Source organism: Carassius gibelio, chromosome B7 (genome assembly GCF_023724105.1).
Source record: "Carassius gibelio isolate Cgi1373 ecotype wild population from Czech Republic chromosome B7, carGib1.2-hapl.c, whole genome shotgun sequence".
Lineage (NCBI taxonomy): Eukaryota > Metazoa > Chordata > Actinopteri > Cypriniformes > Cyprinidae > Carassius > Carassius gibelio.
In genome coordinates this window covers 548098-567015 of record NC_068402.1, presented here as the reverse complement: position 1 = coordinate 567015, position 18918 = coordinate 548098, and the positions used below count along the sequence as shown (strand labels likewise).

The 18918-nt window shown below is 38.6% G+C and overlaps 2 protein-coding genes and 2 long non-coding RNA genes across 4 annotated transcripts; 3 read left to right on the top strand and 1 right to left on the bottom strand.

Annotated features, from left to right (window-relative positions):
- Positions 1 to 7: 7 nt before the first annotated feature.
- LOC127962295 (uncharacterized) lies at positions 8 to 1199 on the top strand. Its single transcript, XR_008154552.1, has 2 exons — positions 8 to 892; positions 1087 to 1199. It is a non-coding gene; the product is annotated as an uncharacterized LOC127962295 (long non-coding RNA).
- Positions 1200 to 1618: 419 nt separating this feature from the next.
- On the top strand, positions 1619 to 2676 carry LOC127962299 (uncharacterized). Its single transcript, XR_008154556.1, has 2 exons — positions 1619 to 1871; positions 2011 to 2676. It is a non-coding gene; the product is annotated as an uncharacterized LOC127962299 (long non-coding RNA).
- A 9794-nt stretch (positions 2677 to 12470) lies between these two features.
- LOC127962278 (polyubiquitin-like) lies at positions 12471 to 14037 on the top strand. Its single transcript, XM_052561833.1, has 2 exons — positions 12471 to 12604; positions 12731 to 14037. The coding sequence occupies exon 2, from the start codon at positions 12734 to 12736 to the stop codon at positions 13193 to 13195; it is 462 nt and encodes a 153-aa protein (XP_052417793.1). The 5' UTR covers positions 12471 to 12604; positions 12731 to 12733; the 3' UTR covers positions 13196 to 14037.
- A 25-nt stretch (positions 14038 to 14062) lies between these two features.
- Positions 14063 to 17936, bottom strand: LOC127962273 (peroxisomal membrane protein 2-like). The gene is made up of 5 exons (XM_052561828.1): positions 17701 to 17936; positions 16742 to 16864; positions 16388 to 16550; positions 15216 to 15335; positions 14063 to 15133 (listed from the first exon to the last, which is right to left on the bottom strand). Exons 1-5 carry the CDS (start codon positions 17808 to 17810, stop codon positions 15065 to 15067), a joined length of 585 nt encoding a protein of 194 aa, XP_052417788.1. The 5' UTR covers positions 17811 to 17936; the 3' UTR covers positions 14063 to 15064.
- Positions 17937 to 18918: the final 982 nt, after the last annotated feature.

The following is an 18918-nucleotide window of genomic DNA, read 5'->3' as shown; positions in this document are numbered from 1 at the left end:
CATTGAATCCATCCTCTGCACTTCAGTAATTGTCTGGTTCAGCTCAGCTTCTAAATCTGACCTCAGAAGACTACAGAGGGTAGTCCGGACTGCTGAGCGAATCATTGGTACAACCCTCCCTTCTATTCAAGAACTGTACTTATCCAGAGTGAGAAAAAGGGCTGTCAAAATCACTCTGGACCCCTCACATCCAGCACACTCCCTCTTTGAACTGTTGCCATCTGGTCGACGCTACAGAGCACTGAGCACTAGAACGACCAGACACAGGACCAGTTTCTTCCCTCAGGCAATCCATCTTATGAACAGCTGATAATAACGGCGAACACACTACACTTTATATTTATATACACATACACTTTATTTATCTAACACACATACTTAGTATACACTTAAATTTTGCACATAATACACATGTACATACATAACTGCATTTTGTAATATACCTGCCTACAATTGTCATTTGTATATTGTCATTCACTATCTACTTATTTGTATTTTTTATTCTTTTATTATGTGTTTTATGTTCTGTCGCTGTCATTCTGTTGTACTGCGGAGCTTCTGTCACGAAAACAAATTCCTCGTATGTGTAAACATACCTGGCAATAAAGCTCATTCTGATTCTGATTCTGATTCTGATATTGTTTAAAAATGTATTATATTTGCTGTATTTTCTCAATGCAAAATGGTGGCTCCCAACCCCTACAAGTATGTTTGCTCAAAATAATTAATCAACATGTCGCCATTTTATAGGAGCTAAACTTTTTCTTTTAACTTCCTGTTGTGCACAGAGTACTGTATTTGAGAGATGATATGATAACAGAGGGTGAATGTGCCGAGGAGCTGCTCCAGCTGGCCAAACACACAGTATAGGAGTACTTTGCTGCAACTCCAGGTAAGAAACTAAACTGAAACTGTAAAAAAAAAACAAGCTGTTCCATCAGAACTTAATGATTTAAATTTGAATTCACTGTTTAAATTATTATTAGAATAAAACAAATGTGTCTTGGTTAACTTTGCTTATTACTTTTTTCTAAATAACTGAGAATGTGTACTTATGAATAATCAGTCTTTGTTTTTTTAATGCAGGAAACATCCCACTACCTAAGAGGGAAGAGAGATCTGCTATGCTTAAACACGCAGAATTTTGACTGAAATGTAACATTGACTCTGAATTGCATTATAATAAACATTTATTTTTATCTCGTGTGACACTCATGTTTTTGTAATAGTGATAGAAAAAAATAACAAAGCAAACCCAAAAAGAAATTCATTTCAGTAAACACGTTTAAGAAATAACTAACAAGAAAAACTTTATATTACAGAGAGTATCAATCAGTAATAATACTTACATTAACAAAACTAAGATAACTACAGAACAGAATAATAAAAAAAATAGTTAGCAAATGTTTAGTTAATATTTGTTGATAATGTCAGACTTGCCTTTACAACATACACACACACACACGTATATATATATATATATATATATATATATATATATATATATATATATATATATATATATATATATATATATATATGTGTTGTGTGTGTGTGTGTGTGTGTGTGTGTGTGTGTGTGTGTGTGTGTGTGTGTGTGTGTGTGTGTGTATAAACGTTTCAGGGATTTATTCTGATGTTACTGAACAAGAATGCATTGTTGATTAAATTTGCTTAACAACCTGCTTACATTTATCTGGAATGGAAACAGAGAGTGACTATGTTTTCAGAAACGAAAGATTATTGTCTGTGGGCAGGGCTTAAGCTTACACTATAAATTCATGCCACTTGTCCCGAATACGTCATTGGTGTGATTTACCTGACTTCAGAATATTCATCCGAGTTTAAGATATGAACACTTCGGCAAACCACGTAAGTTTTTTTTAAATATTGCACGTTAATATCATATAATAAATTAATTAAATGTACGTAAGAAATTATTTTATTTAAATAATTGAGGATGCTGTAGTAGTTTTAAAATATTTAATTGTTATATTTAATATTTTGACAGGTAATGGAACTGTCAATAAGACTGCTGGGAGGAGTTCCGAAGACTCTTAAAGTGAGCGGTGAAGCCACAACATCAAACCAAAAAGCACCATTCAAATGACTCTCCGTCTGCGAGGAGGAGGTTAAATTATCGCGCTTATCTCCGATCTTACTATTTTAATGACTAAACACTAGACATGCCAAAAGAGGAAAACTCATAATAAAATATTATTTTATTCGGTCTGGAAAAGAGTGTCTACTAAATTATTGCAACTATGCCTGTCTACAAGTAGTATCAGAGTACGTATTCATATGTTGATGATTTCAGGAATAGTTTCCAGAAATTAAACCTTATTGTTTGTGGGCGGGGCTTAAGACAATATTTGACGCTGGAGTGACTTATCTGTTATCAAATAGACTATATACATCTTTTAATGTTATTGCACGTAAAATTAATATACGCTAAACTATTTTTTAAATTAAGGATCTATTAGTATCAAGATATTTGTTCGATTTTTATTATATTTATTTATTAGTTGTGATTTAATGTATTCATGTCATTTAATAGATGTGTAAAATATGTAATAAGTCAAGTGTATTTCTTCCTCATACAGTTCCAGATTAAGATTTCTGTATATGTTCTTGTGAACCCCTTTCTTGCTAAATAAAAGATAAATGGTCAAACCAGTCTTGTGTATTTTACATGTATTATTGACTTGTTGTCCTGTAGCCAAATTGGTGTCGCATTGCGATATCAAGCGCAAGGTTGGGGGTTCGATTCCCCTGAAACACATGATAGGTAAAGAAAATGACAGCCTGAATGCACTGTATGTCACTTTGGATAAAAGCATCTGCTAATTGCATAAATTTAATTTGTTTTGCCAATAGAGTAACTGCTACACAAAACACCAGTTTCACCAATTTCATACATTTTCATATCATGGATCACTAGATGTGAAATATGTGTTAATAGGCTGTGTATTTCCATTTGGAAATTAATTAGAGCTAATCACAAAGTATGATAAATCATTTTATTTTTATTTGATAAAAATGAAGACATTACATTATGATTTCCTTTAAAACCATGTTCTCAGCTCAGACCAGTATACTCATTCTTCAGTTTAAAACATATTTAAGAAAAAAGCATTGTAAATTATTATCATTAAATAAAAAAAAATAAACATATATTTAAAAATATATATATTGATCTTTCATAGGGTTTTACAAATGTGTCTGTCAGATATGAAAGAAACTAAAATCAGGAAATTGCCATGTTAGTTTTCATCCTGACGGGCCCCTTAATTTATTGGAGTTATGTTCAACAAAATCACATTTTGGTGTCATTCTGTGACTTTTAGCCCTTTCTGTAGTAACTGCTTATATTTACTTTCCAAACCATGAACTGTCAACTCCTTTACACAAATTGTAGATATCTTTAACAACTTTGTTTGAGCGTGGTGCTAATTTATTCTCAGTTTGATTTTCATTCTCAGACTGATGCCTCAATTCATTCATTCAAGGTGAATACAAAATTTGTCAATATTTATAATAAAATATTTGATAGATTATTGTTTTAACTGAAATGTTTACCCATACTGCATAACAATACACATTTAGTGATAAATCGGACAAAGAGGTATATGTTTACGCATTTAACATATATTTAATGCCCAAACATGTTAAATAATTCAAAATAGTTCCATGGTAAATAGTGTTTTATTTAAGTTGTATAGCCTTATGGCTGCTTTAACCTTAAAAAAAATAATACTCAGAATATTTAGAGAAGAATAAGCTCATCCTGGTTTATGAACACAGTACCGCACAATATAAAGATTGTCACCTACAATATATCAAGTGAGACTAGTTGGACTGTATCAGTAGGCTGGATTAACAGCAAACAACACCAGAGCAGAAAACAAAACTGTGACCTTTTAACCATATAGTCACAGTGAACCAGGTGTGTTTTGCTCTTAGATGACGTGCTTCTCTTTACCTGGATTTCCCCAATCACATGATCATGTGCTCTCTGATTTCCTATTATGTCTGAATTGAAACTTAATAGGCTATGACTATTTTACTATTTTCTTTTGACCATTTGTTTTAATGTTAATTTTTATGTTTATGAAACAATGGCCGGCAGCCATATCACCCTGGAGCCCCATGGGCGGAGTTTGGGGGGGCTAAGGGGGGCACTGCCCCCCCAGACCAGAGCCAATTAATGCCTGTCTTGTGCTTTGAAAAATAAAAATAAATACAGAATTCATATTTTCTAATTTTATTTGTCCTATCTTATAATTTTGTGGATATAATGAGTAAGTTTAGAATTAATTATTTTTAATTACTATATTGAAAAAGAAGCTTATTTTGGTGACTTCAAAGTATCGCGGTAAGTTACGTGAGTGGACTCTCTTCTCTTTCTGTTCCCGCTTTAGTCTACATGCTAAATAAACAAAATGGACATTCGTTGTTTTTTTAATAAACCCACTAGTAAAAGTGTGGAGTTTTCTAACTTTGGCACTTCAACCATCAATTCCACTGCTGCTACTGACACAGCAACCGAGGCCGGTGTAGCAGTCGATTCTGTTCCCCTCTGAATGTCTGTTTCCCCTCGGGTTGCCAAGTCTATGTAATAAACCCAACCAAATAGTTAATCAAACATTTTCCCAAAGTAGCCTAAATTCCACGGATTTGGCAACATACCCGCATGCAAATACATCTGGATGTAAGGAAAGCAAAAAGGGACAAATTTCTTGCTACACTGCAGCATAGTAAAATGATTCTCAGACTCCCGTTTATGTTCTTTTTTTGTAATTATTCATCTTGCAGTTGTTCCGTTATTTTTGTCTTATGTTTTTACATTTCAAGTTGAAAAACATCTCGGTTACATATGTAACCATGGTTCCCTGAATAGGGAACGAGATGCTGCGGTGATTTGGCAATCCTATTGGCCAAATAGCGCTTGACACCGCCCTACGCATGCGTACGCATCGTATACCTGAGTGCCGAGCGCCATTTCGCTCAGATTTCATGACTGAAGAAGAATGCTATCAAGGTATGGCACGGCCAGGGCCGCAGCATCTCGTTCCCTATTCAGGGAACCATGGTGACATACGTAACCGAGATGTTCCCTTTCATAGGTCACTTCGATGCCGGTGAGGACCATCCTGCCGCAGCACAGATATCATCCATAAAAGATCCACTGAGAAAAGCTTGAGAAGAAGCCACAGCTCTAGTGGAATGAGCTTTAACTCCTAAGGGCGAAGCGAGTCTGCGCGCCTCATAGGCTAAAGATATATAAACCGCTGGGATCAAATGAATCGGGGAAAAAGCATACAGACTGGTCCTGGGCCAACTGTGAGCTAACGCAGCAAAGCCCAGGGGCGATGGGGAGAAGCATAGTGGGCAATGCGTAGGCCATAAGAGATTCACCGTTTGGGGGTGTAATCTCCATTCCCCTTGTTCCAGAGCCTGTCTGGATAGCATATCCGCTCCGAAGTTCAAACGTCCGGGGACATGAACAGCTCGGATCGACAGAAATTTGTTCGGAGACCAAAGAAGAACATGTCTCGCCAGCCTGCACAGGGGGCGAGAGCGTAATCCTTCCTGATGATTCAGGTATGACACAACCGCTGTGTTGTCTGTTCTGAGCAGCACATGACGGCCAATCAGCAGATTCGCGAAATACTGGAGAGCCAGAAAAACTGCCAGTAATTCCAACCTGTTTATATGCCAACTGCGTTGTGCTGCTGTCCACACTCCGTGGGCTGGTCGCCCTTGACAAACAGCTCCCCAAACGGTCAAAGACGCATCCGTCGTGATGGTCTCTGGGAAAGCACAAATCCCCAGCCGAACCCCGGTAAGAGAAATTCGGTTGGCATCCATAGTTTTAACGACATCACACAACTCCGTGTCACCGAAATCGTCCGATGCGGAAGACAACGGGGTGAAATATTTCGTCTTTTCGCCCATTTTTCCACTGAAAAGGGCGCATGTGAAGTAACCCCAGACAAATTATGGGGAATGCCGCTGCCATTAGACCTAAAAGTCTGAGGCACAATCTCGCTGTCACTGTCCGACCCGCTTTGAAGCGCCGCACGCATGACGCAATCGACTGAGCGCGCGGGAGAGAAAGCTTTGCTGTCATCGCGCAAGAGTCCAATTCTATACCCAGAAAGGTTATCCGTTGAGAGGAGATAAAACACTTCTCTGAAATTCGTGTGTAAGCCCAGGCTCTTTAAGTGATTCAGCACAAGAACCCGATGAGAGTGTGCTTGAGTCTGCGATTGCGCTAAAACCTGCCAATCGTCTAAGTGGTTCAAACACGGACTTGAGAAGTACCGGGTCACAATCCGTCGTCTTTTTTTTTTTTTTTTTTTTTAAATAACGGCTGTAAAACCCTGCCTCCATCTGAGAGGGGTGTACGTCTTCTATAGCCCCTTTGCTCAGCAGAGTTGACATCTCCTGTCGCAACACCGCTATTTCCATAAGAATTTCCATAAGAGCCATTGCGTCCCGTTGTGTATAATCCTGAAACGTGTCCACGACAGGAATTAGGCCAACGAATTGAACATCGGGCTCTGCCGCTAACGAAAAGCGGCGGCTGTGCGAGCCGTCATAAACGGGTAGTCTGTGTAGGACCCTTGAATCGCCCCTCGAATTCTGAAAGCTGGATTGCGCAGAGTGTCTGAGCTAATTTTTTTTTTTTTTTTTTTTTTACGTTTGGCATTAAAGCCTGATCCAATGCTGCTCGAAGCACTGTTTGCTGTGAGACAGTCAATGTTAGAGTGTAGGGACGGCAGTGAGAGTGTTGGATGTGCATTAGCGAAAAATGGAGCGCAGCTGGAGGAAAACAAAACTAGAGGTATTTCGTATTGCTTGGCGGGAAAGTAGCATATCCTACAGAAAAGCATTAAAAACTGCTAGATCTGATTACTTTTCTTCTCTTTTAGAAGAAAACAAACATAACCCCAGGTATTTATTCAATACAGTGGCTAAATTAACGAAAAATAAAGCCTCAACAAGTGTTGACATTTCCCAACACCACAGCAGTAATGACTTTATGAACTACTTTACTTCTAAAATCGATACTATTAGAGATAAAATTGCAACCATTCAGCCGTCAGCTACAGTTTCGCATCAGACAGTGCACTATAGACCCCCTGAGGAACAGTTCCACTCATTCTCTACTATAGGAGAGGAAGAATTGTATAAACTTGTTAAATCATCTAAACTTACAACATGTATGTTAGACCCTATACCATCTAAGCTCTTAAAAGAGGTGCTTCCAGAAGTCATAGGTCCTCTTCTGACTATTATTAATTCCTCATTGTTATTAGGACATGTCCCCAAAACCTTCAAACTGGCTGTTATTAAGCCTCTCATAAAAAAGCCACAACTTGACCCCAGAGAACTAGTTAATTATAGACCAATCTCGAATCTCCCTTTTCTGTCCAAGATACTAGAAAAGGTGGTATCCTCACAATTATATTCCTTCTTAGAGAAAAATGGTATATGTGAGGATTTCCAGTCAGGATTTAGACCGTATCATAGTACTGAAACTGCTCTCCTTAGAGTTACAAATGATCTGCTCTTATCATCTGATCGTGGGTGTATCTCTCTATTAGTTTTATTGGATCTTAGTGCTGCGTTTGACACAATTGACCACAACATTCTTTTGCATAGACTTGAACACTTTGTTGGCATCAGTGGAAGTGCATTAGCATGGTTTAAATCGTACTTATATGACCGCCATCAGTTTGTAGCAGTGAATGAAGATGTATCATATCGATCAAAAGTGCAGTATGGAGTACCTCAAGGCTCAGTTCTAGGGCCGCTACTCTTCACGCTTTATATGTTACCCTTGGGAGATATCATCAGGAAACATGGTGTTAGCTTTCACTGTTATGCTGATGATACGCAGCTCTATATTTCCTCGCAGCCCGGTGAAACACACCAATTTGAAAAACTAATGGAATGCATAGTCGATATAAAAAATTGGATGACGAGTAATTTCTTACTGCTAAATTCAGAAAAAACAGAGGTGTTAATCATAGGGCCTAAAAACTCTACTTGTAATAACCTAGAACACTGTCTAAGACTTGATGGTTGCTCTGTCAATTCTTCGTCATCAGTTAGGAACCTAGGTGTGCTACTTGATCGCAATCTTTCCTTAGAAAGCCACGTTTCTAGCATTTGTAAAACTGCATTTTTCCATCTCAAAAATATATCTAAATTACGGCCTATGCTCTCAATGTCAAATGCAGAAATGTTAATCCATGCATTTATGACTTCAAGGTTAGACTACTGTAATGCTTTATTGGGTGGTTGTTCTGCACGCTTGGTAAACAAACTACAGCTAGTCCAAAATGCAGCAGCAAGAGTTCTTACTAGAACCAGGAAGTATGACCATATTAGCCCGGTCCTGTCCACACTGCACTGGCTCCCTATCAAACATCGTATAGATTTTAAAATATTGCTTATTACTTATAAAGCCCTGAATGGTTTAGCACCTCAGTATTTGAATGAGCTCCTTTTACATTATACTCCTCTACGTCCGCTACGTTCTCAAAACTCAGGCAATTTGATAATACCTAGAATATCAAAATCAACTGCGGGCGGCAGATCCTTTTCCTATTTGGCGCCTAAACTCTGGAATAACCTACCTAACATTGTTCGGGAGGCAGACACACTCTTGCAGTTTAAATCTAGATTAAAGACCCATCTCTTTAACCTGGCATACACATAACATACTAATATGCTTTTAATATCCAAATCCGTTAAAGGATTTTTAGGCTGCATTAATTAGGTAAACTGGAACCGGAACACTTCACATAACACCGTACTTTCTACATCATTAGAAGAATGGCATCTACGCTAATATTTGTCTGTTTCTCTCTTGTTCCGAGGTCACCGTGGCCACCAGATCCAGTCTGTGTCCAGATCAGAGGGTCACTGCAGTCACCCGGATCCAGTACGTATCCAGACCAGATGGTGGATCAGCACCTAGAAAGGACCTCTACTGCCCTGAAAGACAGCGGAGACCAGGACAACTAGAGCCCCAGATACAGATCCCCTGTAAAGACCTTGTCTCAGAGGAGCACCAGGACAAGACCACAGGAAACAGATGATTATTCTGCACAATCTGACTTTGCTGCAGCCTGGAATTGAACTACTGGTTTCGTCTGGTCAGAGGAGAACTGGCCCCCCAACTGAGCCTGGTTTCTCCCAAGGTTTTTTTCTCCATTCTGTCACCGATGGAGTTTCGGTTCCTTGCCGCTGTCGCCTCTGGCTTGCTTAGTTGGGGTCACTTCATCTACAGCGATATCGTTGACTTGATTGCAAATTAAAACAGACACTATTTCAACTGAACAGAGATGACATAACTGAATTCAATGATGAACTGCCTTTAACTATCATTTTGCATTATTGAGACACTGTTTTCCAAATGAATGTTGTTCAGTGCTTTGGCGCAATGTATTTTGTTTAAAGCACTATATAAATAAAGGTGATTGATTGATTGATTGATTGATTGATTGATTAGCGGTCCAACAGCACTCTATAGTGGAGGGCACAGTCCCTGGCAAACATGAAGGAAAGCGCATGCGTAAAACTCACTGCGTTTCGTTGTGTATAATCCTGAAGCGTATCCACCGCAGGATTTAATCCAACAAGATAAAAATCGGGCCACGCCGCTGGCGAGAACGTGGCAGCTGTGTGAGCCGTCATAAACTGGCCATCTTTGCCAGCCTTTTGTGCCATCCCTCAAACTCTGAAGGCTGGATTGTGCAGAGTGTCTGAGGGGGGGCGCTCAAATGATAGCTCCATCCAATAATGCTCGAGGTGCCTTTGCTGCGAGACAATCAATGTTAGAGCGTGGGGACTGCAGTGAGAGGGTTGGATGTGCATTAGCAGTCCAACAGCACTCTTTAGTGGAGGGCACAGACCCTGACAAACATTGAAGGAAAGTGCATGCGTCAAACTCGCTGCGTTTTATTGTGTATAATCCTGAAGCGTGTCCACGGCAGGATTTAATCCAACAAGATAAACATCGGGCCACGCCGCTAGCGAGAACGCGGCAGCTGTGTGAGCCGTCAAAACTGGCCATATTCGCCAGTCTATCATGCCGTTCCTCAAACTCTGAAGACTGAATTGTGCAGTGTCTGAGGGGGCGCTCAAATAACAGCTCAGTTCAGTGACGCTCAAAGTGCCTGTGCTGCGAGACAGTCAATGTTAGAGCGTGGGGGTTAAGAACGAGAGGCTTCTCGTTAAGAACCGGCATAAAGAGAATAAAATTTGCCGAAATAGACACGACTCGATACTTCTTCGACGAGACTTAGGCCAAGGCGGAGTTCGGCGCGATCCGTTCGGCTAGAGAGGTAGTCAAACGGCATCGCTGTATCATAGCAGTCCGCCATGTCACTTAATCATGGCGAAACCCGCGCCGTTCGTGATATGCGCTGATTAAGGCTGCTTCCAGGACCTCGAAACCTCTTGGTGGAGGTCCGTGAGAAGGGTAGTTTATCCACCGCGCGGATAGCCACATAAGTAGCACACTGAGGAAGGGGAGGCGCGTTTCTCCTGTCCGCTCGGAGGGAGAGAATCGCGTATGCCGGCCAGAGCCTACTCAGAGTTCGAAGCCGCGGTTAGACAAACATAGTAGGAAAGCAAAACTGCTCTGATTAACGTGCTCGAGTGGGGAAGAGCGAGCAAGTGGAAAAACTCCAGTGCATCACTGTATTCATAGTCAAGCCGCACATATCGCCCCCAACCAACACCTCGTGCAGGGCCTCGGCGACCGTAGAAGCGAACGGTGGGGTTTAGACGCGAGGCGACTTAAGAAATAGACTCCAGAGCGCGGATACTTTTTTATTTTACCATAGCCGTAGGCTATCACAGAGAGAACATGTAGAGAGGCTGCTAACGAATCTCTCATGAGTACCTCCCTGTGATAAACCCATTATACGGCTCTTACCTTTCGTTGACTCATCGCGTCCGCGAAAGGGGAGTTAAACACTGCTCGTAGAAACCGCTGGAGAGCGCGAGATGATTCTTAGGGCACAGATGATTCGCTTCCCTGAAGGAATGAAATCTGAGCGAAATGGCGCACGGCACCCAGGTATATGATGCGTACGCATGCGTAGGGAGGTGCCAAGCGCTATTTGGCCAATAGGATTGGCGGGATGGTATAGGGCTTCAGACATTCGTCACACCAAAGGTGTTCCCATAGCAGGTGACGTCACCGCAGCATCGAAGTGACCTATGAAAGGGAACCTCTCGTCTTAAATTTATTTTCAAGTTTAAGATTTAGGACGGTATTTTGAACTATTTGACTTGCCGTACATCCAGTCATGCTTCTTGCGCACGCTAGCTCTGATCGTACATATAGTAACTCGGCAACTACGCAAAAATTTTAGTATGTTTGCTTAAAGGGAAACAGACATTCCGTGGGGAACAGAATCGACTGCTACATCGCATCTGCTGGTAGGTGCCCCCCCACGCACAAAAGTGAATCTCCGCCTATGCCAAGACCGGTTTCCCACTGAAGCTAAGCAGGGCTGAGCCTGGTCAGTACCTGGATGGGAGACCTCTGAAAAAACTAGGTTGCTGCTGGAAGAGGTGCTAGTGAGGCCAGCAGGGGGTGCTCACCCTGTGGTCTGTGTGGGTCCTAGCTCACCAGTGTAGTGATGGGGACACTATACTGACAACAAGCACTGTCCTTCGGATGAGACGTTAAACCGAGGTCCTGACTCTCTGTGGTCATTAAAAATCCCAGGGTGTCTTTCGAAAACAGTAGAGGTGTGACCTCGGCATCTTGGCTCAATTCGCCCATTGGCCTCTGACCATCATGGCCTCCTAACAATCCCCATATCTGCTGATTGGCTTCATCACTCCGTCTCCTCTCCACCAGTAAGCTGGTGTGTGGTGGGCGTTCTGGCGTAATATGGCTGCCGTCGCATCATCCAGGTGGATGCTACACACTGGTGGTGGATGAGGAGATAACCCCTGACTATGTAAGCGCTTTGAGTATTTGAGCGCTATATAAATGTAAGGAATTATTATTATTAATTATTAATGTAGATTCCAGAAGCATTGTTTACATTGATTTAACCAGAGAAGTGTTACATTGTTTTTTCATCCAAATAAGAAATATCTCAGCGGGTTTCCAGAACGTTGCAGGAAGATTTTTATTTCTTTCTCTATTTTAATTACCTACAGAGAACATATGAGCCTATGATGGTTGTTGTTATTTAGCTTCCAAGAACGTATTGGAATCCAAAAATGCTTGCCTGCGTAAAATTATAAATGAGATTTATTTAAACGTATAAATTAATAAATGTAGGCTATTTCATATCTGCTTTGTTTATTTCCGCTGAATTTGCTAATGATTTCTCAGGACTTACATCAGCGTTTGGGTGAGAAGGGAAACAGAAAATGACTATGTTTTCAGAAACGAAACATTATTTTGAGGCAGGGCTTGATGCTATATATATTCATGCCTTTGCACAGTGTAATCAGATGCATATAAGGTCTACTTGATTTCGGTGCGGTTTACCAGTCCTACTTTTTGAAGAAAGCAATTCAGCGAAAGCTATTCAGCAAATTGAACCACCAGCCCGGTAAGCCGCATAACAATTTATGAAATTCCTGAGCATTATTGCTAATCTCCAATTTTAATTAGGCCTAAGTAAATTATGTTCTAGTATACTTATTTTAATTGTTTTATATTTATCTCATTTTAAAAGATAATGGAACTGACAATAAAACTAGAAGTTCCGAAGACTCTGGAAGTGAGCGGTGAAGCCACAGTCGGCGAACTCAAGCAGCGCATCTCTCAGCTCTTCGGAGAGCCTCCTTACAGACAGAAGCTTTCTGCCGATAATGGTACCCGCATCAGCCTCGAGGATGATTCCAGAACCCTCGGCAGTTACGGGTTGCACTCTGGATCTGTGGTGAGTCTGCTCATCACCAAACCTGCACCTTTCCAAGTGTTCGTCAAGAATGAGAAAGGCCAGATTGGAACGTATGAAGTTGATGTCAATGAGACCGTCGATCAGCTCCAGACTAAGATCTACAACAAAGAGAGAGTCCCAAAGGATCAGCAAAGGCTGATTTACAACGGAAGACAGCTGGAGCCTGGCAGAAAGTTGCAAGATTACAACATCAAACCAAAAAGCATGATTCACATGACACTCCGTCTGCGAGGATGATGATTGGTGAAACGTGGGCAAAAATTACTAAAAGTGATGTACCTTAATATTGTAGGCCTATAACTCAGTATCAGAATGTTGTGGTTTAATATATTTTTTTAGTGATTAATAAAACATAGTAACTGGGTAACAATGTGTTAAGAGCTCATGTAATTCCACTGTATTTATCTGCATTTCATGTAGCTGTGGGACTCATCTTTTATCATTATAATGATCTTGGATTGTAACTAAAATAGTAAATGCTTGAATCATTCCCAAGAAGTGTTTGTTTTTATAGACTTACTTTCTAGTTCCGTTGTTCTTAAGCTTTTGTGATTTACTGAATAGTATTTTTTTAACTCACGATTTCTATAGATAGGCCTGTTCACAATGCTGGACACAACTTGTCATGTGAAGTGTGTTTACACTCACACTCAGGAATGGAGAACAAGAAGCAAGACATTCTTACAATTCCAGAAAAGATCACTGTGGGGATTTTATTAATGTCTTGTTGTCTTTCTAATTAATGTCCTGAAGTGAAAAGCAGACTTAAACAATTATACATAGTATTTTTCATTGCCATTCTGTCTTAAGTCATAAATAAAGGGTGATATTTTCCAGAAACTATATACATGGAGGGTACAAGACAAATGATAATAAATGGAAAGTGATCATCACAGACTGATACACTGCCATTCTGCACACATCAGAATGGCTGGGTGTGGTTGCTCTCTGTAGGGTGTGTTTAGGATCACTCTGGGTTTCCCTCATCATGTGATCATGGGGAATACCCTCTCTTTCTAATGATTCACTCAGGAGCAGAATGGAACGTGTATCTGTCAATGAAACCCCTTTTCTTTATAAAGCTCTATAAACCACATGCACAAACAATGTTATGGATTTATTGTTGGAAACAAACAAATCTAAAGTCAACATGATTCAGCATTATTAAAAAATAAACCTTTTATGATCCGTTCACAGAAAGGTTCTTTGGGGAACCAGTATGGTTCTTTAATAGCATCACTGTGAAAAATCCCATTTAGAAGCTTTATTTGTGTGTGTACTTTGGATGTTATGCAAAGCTCCGTACACACCTAGATGTTTGTAACTTACACGTCATGTTTATGGCCTGTTATGCTCACATGCTTTTCTGAAGTATGGAAACAGAAAGTTGCTGAACAATCCCTGAAAAGGAAACTCAGTGTGGGCATGAGTTTCAAAACAATCATTACTGTGAACTGATTATGAGTGTTTGTGAAAGACGCAACTTCTTTTTATAATTAAGAAAAAAAAAAGAAATAATATATTGTTTGTTAATGTTACAGCTGCTATAAATGCTGTGTAAATATGCTTTCACATTTTTAAATACAACAATATAACCTTTTTTAAAATACAGTCATCCAGTATTGAGCCTTTAAATCATAACATTGAATTACAATACATTTTATTGGTGTGCTGGTAATTCATTTAAACCAAATGTCATAAAAAACAACAACATTGTCTGCATTTGCCAGGGCTATACAAGTATACCAAATGTATTAGCAAGACCACTGCTATTAATGTAGATCAACTCAGTTAAAGAGTGAAGATAATAGCAGAAGTATTAGAAACTGCTAAAAATTAGTTTGTCTTTGTAATCAGTGTTTTTAAATCAATCAAATACAACAATCAAAATCCTGACATCATTGTCAGTGCCTCCATAGACATTCAGAATATCTCATCACTGACCCAAATCAGTTATTTTATAGAAACTGACCATATTTCCTGTCAGTTGTCCAGGAAGACATTTGAAACATAGGGCCTATCTAATGCGCAGCAGTCCTTTAAAAACACAAACTGTATTTAACCAATCCAAACCAACCTATGTGCACTGTAGCTGGTTTTGAGGATTCATTTTCTCACAGAGGCTAGGTAGGCATACCAGAATAAAGCAACCAGATTGGCAAACAGCACTCGAAACTGTCCAAAGAGTAAGAGAAAAAGAAAGTGAGATAATGGATCAGAGATGCCTTAAAGATTGGTATAATGCTCTTATGCATACCTGTACAGGTACATAGTTGATATTGATGAACTGAAATGGGGTCCAAACTTTCCAGTTCATCTTCATTGCAGGCCAGTAACTTGTTTTAAGTTTGTTTTGAACATCTGTGAGTGTCTTGCCCTGCAAAGATTACATTTGCATATCATATCAGAGATTGTGGATTGTGCAGCCAAATACTAGCAGCATATCTCCTGAATTAGAAACAGAACATAAAATAAATTTAGTGCAAATCAATGTAGCTGTAAACAATCACCATTACCGATTTACTTCAATTTATGTTAAGTTGATCTGCATATTGTTTACAATACATTCTTTGTGTTCTCTTCCTTGTGCATGTCTCAGAAGTACAAGATATGCTTCTGCATCCTTGAAGGCCAGTCAGATAAAATGTTATGAATGAACATTAAAACCTGTTAAGCCATGAAAAGCGGCTTTGTTTCAAGGAAGAAATGAGTTTCCAAATGGATAAAAACATTCTGTTTGTACTCAATAAAATTATATAAATAAATTGTTATTTATTTCATTTGTTAAACAGTGTCTTTACCCAGATAACCTTCATGTACAAGATAAGGTCAGTATTACTATATATTAGTTTTATGTCAATTGTAACTAGCTCAAGCATATCCAGGTGGTGTGACACTAGAGGATTTTTTTTTTTTTTTAATTCCTTTAAACTAAAAAGCAGATGAATCTATTTTGTTCCAAGTTTGTTCTTTTGGCTTTGAGTATTCATAGAAAAATCAACATAGTAATCAGAACCAGCTCATGAGCTGAGAGACTGCAAACTATCGATCAGCAAACAGGGGAAGTTCATTAACCAGCAGCTGAAGTCTATATTCTGGTCAAAGTTAAGCCTTATGAAGGTTGTCCCTACATTTGCATTAAGATCTGCCTGTCATAAAAAGATTGGCACCTGTAGCGGTGAATTGCTTCATTCTACATGACGTTGTGAAAATCACATATTGCTTTATCCACACCACAACCATCTTACCTACTTACTACCAACTTCTTCTTACTTGAAAGTAAATGATCGAACAATGTTTCAGTGACAGTAATAACAACAAAGTTGCATATAGAGGCATGCCCAGAATATGAGGTATGTCTAAATAAAAGCAGATATTATGCAGTATTGTTGTGCAAAGTAGAAAACATGTTCAGTTATGAAATATTACCTCCAAAGCATTCATAACCACGTAAAAGAGCAAGAGGAAAGCAGGGGCGAATATTAGACGTTCCAGCAGAAGGCGCTTGATCAGGCAGTATGGGACAGTGGTTGGCAACAGCACCTCCAAGAGCTGGTAAATGTAATGACTGACTGGACCAGTGATAAAAAGTCTGAAAAAAAAATACATTTATAACTCATTAAACAGTCGGGGTGTTACATATTTTTGTAAAATAACTTAATGTGTACTGTGACATCATGTCATCATGTCACTGACATGTATATTTAGTCTTCCAAATATGTAAAAAATAAATATTTTGCATGATTATGGGGTGTATGTAATCAAAATGCATCGTCACTCTACCCAAATATTGCATAGTGTAAAGGTCCCAGAAAACTGATTTTCTTTTTCGGGCTATTTTCTTTGCTGTTCTTCCTGTACTCCAAAGCTTGAGATAGAAGATTTCCCACAGCAGATAGAAAACCACTGTAAGAAAGAACAAAACTGCCATTGTATCACTGTATCCACATGACCTCGCACCTAATGTGGAAGACACTTTTTGCGTTTGGTCCAAAAGTGAGTGTTAATTTGACAGGACTTGATTCCCACCCCACACGCATCCAATAGAACAACACTCAGTGCAAAGTCCTTAATGGCTTAAGCTTAAAAAAATGTATAAATTATATAAATGACTGCTACACCTACAAAGCATTTTATTATTATTTTTTTTGCTTAGTGTTTAGTGATATTAATTTGCTTTTTAAATATTTTATATAAAATAAAAAAATATTTTTACACTATAATCTTGTATAAAATTAAACATTATTCTTAGCTATTAATTATATAAATATTATGTTTATTAGGATTAAATTGTGTAGTGTACATGTGTCCCTGATATATTAAGTATGAAATTATTAAACAACTATTACATATATTGTATTAATACAAGATTGAATATTAGCTATCATTATCTTGAATTAAATTAGTTACATCCATAAGTGTTCACAATCCATAAGTGTAATTTTACTAACTAGCAGAACGCAAACTCTACTGATACTGATTCTAAAATGATCAGAACTAACAGGAGATTCTGGGACTGGCAAGAAACAAAAACGGCTTTTAAATTGTTGTGCAATTCCAATAAACTGCTAAATGCATTATGTTATATATACATCATAAAAACAGAACAAGTTCAGCTCGTCTATTTCAGAGTTTGAGTGTATTTATGCGCAGATTAGTGATTTGACTAAGATAATGAAACGTAACTGAATATCCCCAAATGTACAGCTAGCCAACTAGCTTTAACAAAAATGTAAACTGACCTCGTAACCGATTTGGTGATGACTGGATATTTCTTTAACAAACTCAGGTACTGCTGTAGTACCCTCCTCAGAAAAGAGGAATCTCGGACAAGTACGCTTTGCGTTGGCATCTTCAGTTTAGTTCAGCAGTCTGTGCACTTGGGTGAGCATCGATCAGTGTTTCTTTGTTTTTGTTTTACAAAGTGGAAATGAAGACTGTCGAACGCAGCGTGCGTGGCCGTCATAAAACAGAAAGCTCCGTGTGGTTTAGTTCTAAATGACCACGCCCTAAAGTCCACGTGCTGAGACAAGCCAGACCTACAGACTTAAAGGGACAGAACATTCTGTAATTTACTCACGCTTATGTTGTTCCAAACCAGCATAACTCACATGTGCACAAGAGGAGATATTACTCAGAATATCAATTTTTATTTCCAAATAATGAAAATGCTAAGCTTAAAAAAAAATCATATGGGTTTAAGTTAAGAGATTTTAAACGTGTGGAGCTGTAGAGACAGCAGATGGAAAACATTAAGGTTTCAGAATTTATTTAATTTAATGTACATGTGAAAAAATATTCACCCACACAATTATACACACTAATTTCATAAAAATATACAATTGTGCAAATAGCATCACATACAATCAACATTTAACATGGGATTTACAGAATAACACTGGAAATGGATGTATACTGAAATATTTATGTAATCCGAAAAATCTATTTGGTAAATACTCAGGATCAGGAGTATGGATTGCATTCCCATATTCTTGCTAGGTTTGCCTTCTTAGTATTCACAAAGATAAACTGATCTGGGATATGCCAATCATACAACAAAGCAAAACACAAATTAAGCAGAAAACCTGATCTATATGTGGACACAACACTTGATGAAGATACATCCCACAAATTTGCGCTCTCCATTAATTACAGTCAAAATGTGAAACAAAAATAACTTAGTGCTGTGGTTATGCTTTACAAAAGACCTTTATATGCAAATTCCTTAAATATATTATTAACAATAGATCATTCATTGATAAAGACACATTATTAATGATAAAAAAACTGCATGAGTAACCATTTAAAATGTACTTCTAACAGATCATTAGCTTAAAGAGCAAGGCAACAATTTTAGGTCAATTTGCAACAAACATTTTCTTTAAATGTAGAGTTTTCCTAACAAAAAACAAGTTCAAATCTCTGTCAATCCCCGTATCAGTGACAACTGGTAGTAATCG

What these genes read in the sequence shown, in the direction of transcription:
- LOC127962278 (XM_052561833.1), top strand. Translation starts at nt 12,734, where the DNA reads ATGGAACTGACAATAAAACTAGAAGTTCCGAAGACTCTGGAAGTGAGC.
- LOC127962273 (XM_052561828.1), bottom strand. Translation starts at nt 17,810, where the DNA reads ATGCCAACGCAAAGCGTACTTGTCCGAGATTCCTCTTTTCTGAGGAGG. An exon ending in ATCACCAAATCGGTTACGAG is followed by an intron (nt 16,865 to 17,700) that starts GTCAGTTTACAT and finishes TCTTTCTTACAG; the next exon opens with TGGTTTTCTATCTGCTGTGG. An exon ending in TGGTTATGAATGCTTTGGAG is followed by an intron (nt 15,336 to 16,387) that starts GTAATATTTCAT and finishes TAATCTTTGCAG; the next exon opens with GGCAAGACACTCACAGATGT.